Source organism: Pagrus major, chromosome 6 (assembly GCF_040436345.1).
Source record: "Pagrus major chromosome 6, Pma_NU_1.0".
In the NCBI taxonomy this organism is placed as follows: Eukaryota; Metazoa; Chordata; class Actinopteri; order Spariformes; family Sparidae; genus Pagrus; species Pagrus major.
This window is the reverse complement of record NC_133220.1, coordinates 19,376,298-19,385,781: the sequence shown is the minus strand read 5'-3', so window position 1 is coordinate 19,385,781 and position 9,484 is coordinate 19,376,298. Positions and strand designations below refer to the sequence as shown.

Below are 9,484 nucleotides of genomic sequence, written 5' to 3'. Positions count from 1 at the left end.
GTTTTAATTTAAACTGAATGAAATGAGTCCCTGTAATGTAAAATGTTGTCTTATAGTGTCGATCACACTGATAATCAACACTCTTTCACCTGCTGTTCTGACTATTATAGCTCTTACGGGATGAACTTTCACTTTAATGACTTGAGTCTGTAAATCCACACCTTTTATGATTTTTATTGGGGAAAATGATATGAATAAGGCTTTAATGTTTAACAGCTCTGCTTTACATATACGCTTATAGACTGTAATTTCTACCCACTTCCGAAAGTCTGGTTTAATGTTTTTACTTTGATTATAGCTGCCATTTCTCAGGGGTTAACTATTGTGAAGTGTGTCATGAAAAACATGGGCAAATGACCCATACATGTGTACTTCCAAATATTTAATTTTTTATTATTTATAAATATTTGTCATTTATTTCTCAACATCTCAGTATCAAAGCTATCATGACATTGTACGAATGTACTCTGCCTTGAAGCTGCGTGTCCATCCTGGACTGTTTGTAAATGTGAAACCTGCTTGTAAACCTCACAAACATCTGTATATTATTGACTGTGTGTGGTAAGCACCACTTTAGCTTCCAGCATCTAGTCTGCTGGATGTTTATAAGAGGAGAACAAATTCAGCAAAGATCTCCAAACGATTAGTGGTGCTAATGAATCATGTGTTTTTGAAAAAAACTAGGTGAGGCTCATTTTCTTCCTCAAAATATGCCACATCTAGATTAGCTTCTGCCAAAAACATATTCTAAGAAAGAAAGCTAGTATTGCCAAACACAATATTCCTCCCTCTTTAAAATGGGAACTGCTAGTTTTCTGTTCAGCAGCAGATGTGCAACACGCTGTGCATGCATGCATCATTTCCTGTGCATATAGTATGCATATGGGCGGGATGGGGAACACTTCTACCAGCAATGAAAACTAACAAGAAGTTGTGATAAACAGAAGAACTTTTATCACATAATGTCAGACGTAGGCCTGTTGAAATTAGAGCAATAAAAGTTATCAAATTAGTTTTGAATAGTCTATCAAATCCATTAACACTTTAAAATACATATTATTTTAGGAGCTGAATAACTGTATGGCAAAACAACTACAAAGTGTATTTATCATAAATAATCTGGATATAATGAGTGGAGGAGATGACTTCAGTGCTGGTGGGGGTGAGTTCATGTGACTTTATATTTCTCTCGCGAGAGTTCGTGGAGCTTCCTGACAGCAGAAAACATGGCGGACGAACACGGACGGAAATGGGACCGCTGTCTTGCTGATACAGCCGTGAAAACAGGTTAATGTCATTTCATAAATGTATTATATTTATTCAACATTATCGTGAAGCATGCTGCAGCATATTTAACCCGGTAAATAAGCTTCGCTACGGGTCAGAGGCTGCAGTCGAGGTCCTTATCTACGGGACATCTGTATGACCATGCCAGTTTACTGAGGTCAAGTGTGCACTTGTCCGCTGAATGGATAAAACTAACGTTACCTGTTTTGTTATTTGGGGGGAACATTATGATTAAAGAAGACAACATAATCTTTGGATACAAGCTAGAGTGTGTTTTGTATAACAACCTGTGCAGTTATTGATCAAAGTCAGTTGTGGAGTGGCAGCATGGAGGGTCTAGCCTACATTTATCAAAACTGTAAAGGACAATTGTGTCCACTTCCAGCCTTTTCCCCCCAAGCTTCACTCACATTTTAAATCTATATTTTACAGTTCAATGCCAGCAACAGGCAACAGTCCTCCACTTGAGTCCGCAATGTTCTAGCCCTTAATCTCTTAAAGGACTTTGCAAAGGTAAACATACAAAGTCCAAAATGCCAGAAACATCTGTTTTGTTGAGACAGAGTCATCTCAGACCACCACATCCATATTAAAACGCCTAAACCACTGGAGAACTGATAAACCTTTGAGTCAGAAGCACTGTGTTTTATTTTATTTAACCTTTATTTTACCAGAAATATTCCCAGTGAGATTCAAAGCCTATTTTGCGAGGGAGTTCTGGCCACAACAGCAGCATTAAAAATTTCACATAAAAGAAACAAGCCGTTGTAGGATTAGTCTGCTCAGTCTCAGCTCATTGTGTCCCCTCCTACTCTGTGTGTATATTATGTTTTAATATAGCTGAATTAGGTCTGGGCGAGTGTCAATATTATATCTTTTTTTGTGATTTGAGACTATCTATTGTCTTAGATTTTGGACATCGTTACATCCTTACATGGCATTAGTGTTGTCTGTTCCTGGTTTTAAAGGCTGCATTACAGTATATCCACATTACTGATGATTATTTATAAAAAATTTCAGTGTGTTAATGTTTTGTGAAAGTAACAATAGTCATTCAATATTCAATATTGATATCGAGGTATTCGGTAAAAATATCATGATATTTGATTGTGTAACCCAGTCGGAGCATTTATGAAGTACTTTTTAAGAAGAGATTTCAAAATCAAGATGTTTTTTGCGTATTGCGATATGACCTATATATATTGTGATATCATTTTAAGGCTTTATTGCCCAGCTCTAAATTGACGAGTCACAAATGAGTTGTACTTATTTATATATTGCACTATTTCTGTTGTCAGACTGAATGAGCATAAAATGGTGATTTAATCCTGTCTTATCAATGTAAATACAGAATAATGACATCAGTTGGCTGTGTGATAGTGTCGCAGGGATGGGCGATCTAACGATTTTTAGAGCGAAAGCAATCTTGAAAGTGTCCATGACTGACTTTTCAGGTGAATCAGAGAGATCGCAGTATTTAATGGCCTGTAGTTTGCTAGGTTGATTGGATGAATTACTTCACGTGGCTCTTCCTTAGGTGACCTATTGTAAACAAGAGTTTATAGCAAAAGAAAAATACACAGTTCTAAAAAGTTCACAACAGACATATTTGAATTCACTGCCAAAACCATCTGGAATTTTATTTAAGACCATAATATCATAATTAGTGATGAAAGAATGTTTTGTTTTCCTTCATCGACTCTGGCCTTCACTTAACCAGTCAGAGTTGATTGAACACACTGTGTTACAGTTTTAAGCAGATCACCGTGGGGTCTTTATGGAGGAGTTTATCTGTGGTATTTGAAACTGTGTTGGGCCATCATTAAAATTCTTAAAGTGGAACTCAATCTATTCTGAAAGACACTAAGTGACGCCAACTTCAGCACAGTAAAATATGTTTCTTGCTGGGAGGAGAAACATCTGCATTGTGGCATTTCTTTGAGCTCACTGTGTGTAGCAAACTGCCAGCTGTGCCAGTGCGTCTCAAGTAGCCAGAGAAACTCTGCAGCATACTGTATGCTGGATAATGATAAAAGTAAAATGACCAAGAGAGATGTCAAATCAAACTAAAGGGAGAGAAAAAACAGCTGCATGTGCACTAATGGTAGAGAGAGAGAGAGACAATCCACAATATCCTCTTCATAAAAAGAAATAACAGTGTTATGTGTAGGAACATGGTATTTAATTTGAGGAACTTGTAAACGGTAGAGTGGAAGAGGCCAGTACTAGTCTTATACTAGTCTAATAATAGAATAATGATCGAAGCAATATATCAACGTACAAGGTAAATTTATTGTCATTTTTAAATCACAAGGGTTTAAAAAACAAAACAAATGATTGAGTCCTGCTACATCTATTTTGTAAAATCATGTTGATGATGAATTGAGGAATGTTGCAGCCTGGGTAATGAAGCTGCTCTTTACTCTGGTGGTACGGCAGCGGTTACTTCTGTATCTTTTGACAGATGGCAGCAGGGTGAACAGACTGTTGCTGGGGTGGGTGTTGAGTTTTTGTATCCTTTGGGCTCTGTGCAGAAATCGCACCTCACCAATGTCACTGATGCTCTGTAGATGTGTACCCGTGAAGTTCTGGGTGGTTTTAATCAGCCGCTGTAGAACGTGGGCCGTGCACGAACCATGCTAGTTTGTGATGTTTCCAGTCAGGATGCTTTCTGTCGCTCCTCTGTAAAAGTTGACCAGAATCTGGCTCAGGAATTTAGCCAAAAAACACACATGTCAACCTTATGATGGCACTAGAGGAAAAGTCTGTTCAAAATGTAACAGCAGTTCATCCAATTGTAGGAGTGGGAATCACAGAGAAACTCACGATATGATTCACAATATGTTGCCCACACTAATGATAGTATCCTAAAAGGGCAAAGTGCAGGTATAAATTCACTGCATCGTCATTTTCACTGAATATGATGCTAACTGAGATGAAACAATGTATTAAAAACTGCGTAGAGTCTTAGCTTGGTGCCTCTTTATCACACTCACTGACTGCAACTTGTCCGTTTGATGTCTGCCATCATTACAATGTAAAATAGCCAAAAACTGGCAAAATACCAGAAAACAGAGCAGTTCTAGAGTTAAAATGTTTAAAGGAAGGACACAACTATGGCTCACTGAATTCTTTTCAATCTGTGTAAATAAAGTTTAAAGAAGTTTACACCACAAGGAGTCATGAAATAATGACTGTAGTAAGTCAAATTGTCAGGAGAATCTGTTTAGCGTTTTCAGTCGGGACTAAAGTGGTCGACCAACTGTCAGACTGACTTTGCCATCCCTAGAACCATACCGCCAGCCAGCACGGCTAAAAACGGGAAATGAAAATAGTTGCAAGTCATAAAAGAAAATTATTTATATTACTTCACAGTAATGGCTGCCACCCAGTCTTTTTAGGTAAGATTATTTATTTCATTCCAGCTGTGCAAATCGTAAGCTGTGTCCCCTCCAACACACAGAAAATTAATAAGTTCTACACAAAACATCTGCTGTCACAAACATGTTAAAATTGCTATGTTGAGCGAAAGCCATGTGCCAGAATTATTTGACTCAAGTTGCAATTTTATTTAAATTCACAAAATGACAGTGATTGAAAATGAATGTCTTCATTGATGTCATTTCAAGAGAGTACTTGAAATAATGAACAGATGAATAACAAAACAATTACCAGCTCTTGACTTTATTTTCTGGCAAAACCTACTGTGTGTTTTCTGGCCTGTGGGTTCAATATTTCATTCTGCTCCAGCACAAATGTTTTTGTTCTAATCTATCCCACTGGGAGATGTCAAGACAAAGAGAAAGAATTTCCAAAATGAGATGTTGATCTGCCCTCATATTTTTTGCCAACGTTTTTACTGTTACTACTGTCAGTGGAAAATCAGAGGTTTCAGAAATGCGCTGGCTGAAGAGCAAAGAAAGACAGAGGCTGCAACAGACGGAGAGCCTTAAATTTAACTGAACCTTTGCTTGAAATGGACACAGAGGACAATGATTTACTGTTGATCTGTACTGATAATGATGGTGTTTGGGATCTTTTGTGGTCTTGTTGGACATTTGTAAGTTGTGTAATAGAGAACAGTTTGAGGGTTCTGGTTCAGGCGAATCGGTCATGCTGCATAGCTCTCTGAATCCAATTAAGAGTCGGAGGGGCCCAAATGGCTGTTTTTATGTGTTTTGTGTGCTGGCTGGCCTTCTGTTGGGTGTGGTGTGGCCTGCAGCGAGGTGAAGCTAAGCGCACAAACACATTCCTCCTCAAGATCCTACTCCAGTCTGAGCACTTCAAACAACTCAGCCAACTTCTGTGCCACTGACAAACCTTCTGCGTGACCATACTGCGTCCAGACATCCTTACCTTCACTCTTGCGAGGTGGACTCATTGACCCATCACCTCTCCTGCCCTCTGCCTCATAGACACTGTCGTTTCCCCCTCTCTTGCACCCCTTTTACGGTTTTCTCTCTTTCTTGGAAGTTCTTGTGGCTTTTCTCTCCCTCTCTTTTCCTAATGAGCAATGTCTTGCAAACTTGTGCTATTTACCAGCTCTTGCATCAAACATAATAGCGGCACCCCGCTGACCTCATTACGACAGATTTACATCTACGCCAGCCGTTTTTCTACTGGATCAGACATGATCACATTACCTCAGTACTTAAGTCATTTAAATGTGTAGTTTAATCACTCATACTTTCTTTTCTTCTTTGCAGTAACTGGCCTCGGTGTGGGCATCGTGTTCTCCGTCCTTTTCTTTAAACGTAAGTGCTCTTTCTTAAAGGGACAGTTCACCTTAAGTATCACAAGTACATATTTTTCCACTTAACTGTACTGCTATATTTTTTTTCCATCTAGATTGTTATGGTGTGAGTTGAGAGTTATGGAGATATCTGCAGTAAAGATGTCTGTCTTCTCTCTAATATAATGGAACTAGATGGCGCATGGCTTGTGGCGCTTGAAAGCGCCAAAAAATACATTTGAAAAACTCAACAGCAATGTCTCTTTCCAAAATTATGACCCAGTTACTCAAGATTATTCACAGACCTTGTTGTGTTCAGTTTCATGTTGGAACTATTTTCTTTCTAGCAAACAACACCCCCCCAACTGTATCACCACACAGAAGGAAGTGGTCATCTATGCATGGACCAGAGGCCTGTGCTTGTGGCTGAGCAGGATGAAAACATTAACGCCGTCCTCCTCGACTGGGCTGTAACGTTAGCTAGCTTATACCCAAAAATCCCACTTACGACTGCTAACATCTGGCTATTGTGTGCAATGTGTATGTGTGCAATCAGGATTTAGTCCCAGGTCATTTGACCCTGCAGTAGTCAGGTTATTAATCGGCTCTGGCTCGTCTCAGTTGTGATGTAGTCAGGCAAACACGGCAATTTACTCTTCTGTTCCAGCGCAGTGCTATGACATGTTGAAGTTAAGGCCGTTGGCTTGTAAATATCTTTCCATCTCTTGTAAAGCAATGCTAGAACATCATTCGGTCTGCGCTGAGTTTTAAAGAGACACTGATGTTAAGATATGAAAAAGGTAATCGTTGTTTGTGGCCTCCGTGTGATCTGAGTCATCTGCCTGATCAGAGATGAGAAGGAGGCAAGATGTCTCACTCCCCAGAAACTCCTGTTATTAGCTCTTGAAAAAACTATTTGTCTAATTCAGAATATTATCGGTTAAGACTATTTATTAAACAAGTTTAACGTCTTCTGGATGTAGCCTGACGAGGTATATGATCTGCTATGTTCTACTGTTACCTGTTTTTCCATCACATTGTTGATGACAACCGTGGCGCACACACAACAGAAAACCCACAACGTAAATGCAAACTCGTCCACTGCCAGTTTTAAAAGACCCGGTTGTCTATTTTAGCCAGTTTACCTTCCATTAAAAAAAACAACATGCGTATACGCACTAATTTGGGCATAAAAGTGGTATTAATTAGCTAGTCTCTCGTCCACAAGTAGATTCACGCTTCCATTTGTGCAGTGATGCAGTTGACAGGTGTAGTTCGGTAGAAAGAAAATAGTTCCGACATGCTCACAACAACGTCTATGGATTATCTTGACTAACCGCGTCATGATTTGTGGAAAGAGACATGGCTGATGACATTTTCAAATGTAGCCACACAAGCACCTCAAGCTGAATGCTATCTAGTTCCATTACATTCGAGGGACGGGAGACATCTCTACTAGATCTCGCCAATATCTCAAACTCGCACCAAAACAATCTAGATGGATAAATAGCACTACAGGTAAGAGGAAAAATATGTATATCTCATTTTGGAGTTCATGTGAACTTTTTTCGTAAGCACATACTTTAAATAGATTTAAATGTGTTTCTCCCGCAGGTCGCACGTGGCCCGTCTCATTCGGTTCAGGTTTGGGACTGGGTATGGGTTACGCCAACTGCCAGCATGACTTCAGGTCACCATACCTGATTCATGGCCGCATGGTGAAGGTGAGTACAGAAGGTGAAGATATGTTGTGTGTCAGAGGTTTGTGACACACTAACACATCATAATACATGTTTTTTTTTTGTCTGTGTTCATTTACAGGACCAGTAGTGAAGGACTGAAGACTATAAGGATTTGCCATGAAGTTTATCATCTGTTTTTGTCTCGTCCTCTGTTATTTTGCTGACCATTTCTGTCCTAGCACTAATGTCCAATGATGCCCACATTGTGTTTATCAAAGGCCTATGAGTGTATATTTAATAAAGTGATAATGGAAAAACCCCTCTTTCTCTCTCTGCTTTTCTCTGTGCATGTTAAAGAAGAATGAAATGTGGTTTGGGGGCGGGACGTAATTGTGTGTGTTAATGAGCTGGGAGACTCGGACTCCTGCTGTTTTGGAATGAGGGCCAGGTTCAGCATCTGCAGCCCTGTTAGAGAGTGGGAGGAAGGAAGGAAAGTTGCACACAATGATGGAATAAAGAAAATGCAGTTGGTGGAAAACTAATGCTAGTGTTGGAAAAGAGAAGGAACAATATGTTAACGTGTATGTTTTACACACAGTGACAGCAAACCATTTTCTTATTTACAGATGTAGGTTTCTCTGAACACCATGAATGGGTAGACTCCTTTCTAAAGACCTAGTCTGGTCTTCACTCATGCCAGACCAAGCATTTTCACAGTATTTCATGCCTTATAGTCCTGATTCCAGTTGCGTGCGCTGGTGTTTTTGCTGTGACTGACTGTTTTCGTCACAGGGAGTTGAAAAGCACATTTCTTCATATCAGGAGGAATCTTACGTCTCGTGTATTCATTGGCTGTGTGTCCATTTGGCGAGATTGTTTTGAGTGTGATTGATCACTTATGTGTGGTTGCATGGGCCTGCGAGGCGAGGAGAGGAGAGGGATTGTTTGTGTGAGCGTGTGCACGAGCACACATTTATCCAGCCCCCTGGTGAAGCAGAATCCGTGGAATGCAGAGGAATGCCATTTCTGGACTGGAGCTCGGTCTTATTACAAACAGGTGAGTTCTGCACTTTGCACTTCGAACATAACACATGGTTTACACTTTCACATCAAAGAAAACAGTGCTGCACGCACCCTCTCTATCACAGACACACACACTCTATCCATCACGGCAAAAATGTTCTCATGTCAGAAATTAAGCCATGTCACTCGTCCCCGGTCCATTAAAATATTTGTTTGCAAGTGAAGCGTGAAACAGATAGGGGTGCTTATGGACACAGACCAGGCTGAACACCTGTAAGCAAGGCTGCACTGGTAGGATGAAGTGCAGGAATGAGGTGTGTGTGTGCGGGAGGGTGAGTGATACCACCACCGACACAGCTGAGGTGTAACAGGGCAGCCAAAACCCCTCGGCCTTACCTGTCTGTGCCTGTCTGAACACTTCTCTATGATGAGTCATAGGTACCAGACTAATAATGCTACTTAATCACATTTGTTCATCTAATGGCTCGTAACTGTTCAGTCAGGGTTGGTGAATGTCTGGCATGAAAAATAAGACCAGACATGCCATGTGTGCTGCCGCAGGACTGCAGGTTGGAGCTGCTGCTGCTGCTGCTGCTACTGATGTTGTTGCCTTAAAAAGCCAAAGAGCCTGGAATTAAAATAAGCTGATTTAGTAAAGTACTCTGCTTGAGGACAATTTTGAGGCACGTGAACTCTACATTTCGTTGTGTGTATGTACAAAAATTTCAGATGAACATATTGTACTTTTTGCTCCACTACA

At 40.1% G+C, this 9,484-nt stretch overlaps 1 protein-coding gene across 1 annotated transcript; it reads left to right on the top strand.

The window, feature by feature from the left end:
- The first annotated feature begins 1,204 nt into the window (after positions 1–1,204).
- Positions 1,205–8,020, top strand: LOC140997512 (MICOS complex subunit Mic10-like). The gene is made up of 4 exons (XM_073467448.1): positions 1,205–1,287; positions 5,994–6,041; positions 7,634–7,743; positions 7,841–8,020. The coding sequence occupies exons 1-4, from the start codon at positions 1,227–1,229 to the stop codon at positions 7,847–7,849; spliced, it is 228 nt and encodes a 75-aa protein (XP_073323549.1). The 5' UTR covers positions 1,205–1,226; the 3' UTR covers positions 7,850–8,020.
- The last annotated feature ends 1,464 nt before the right edge of the window (positions 8,021–9,484 follow it).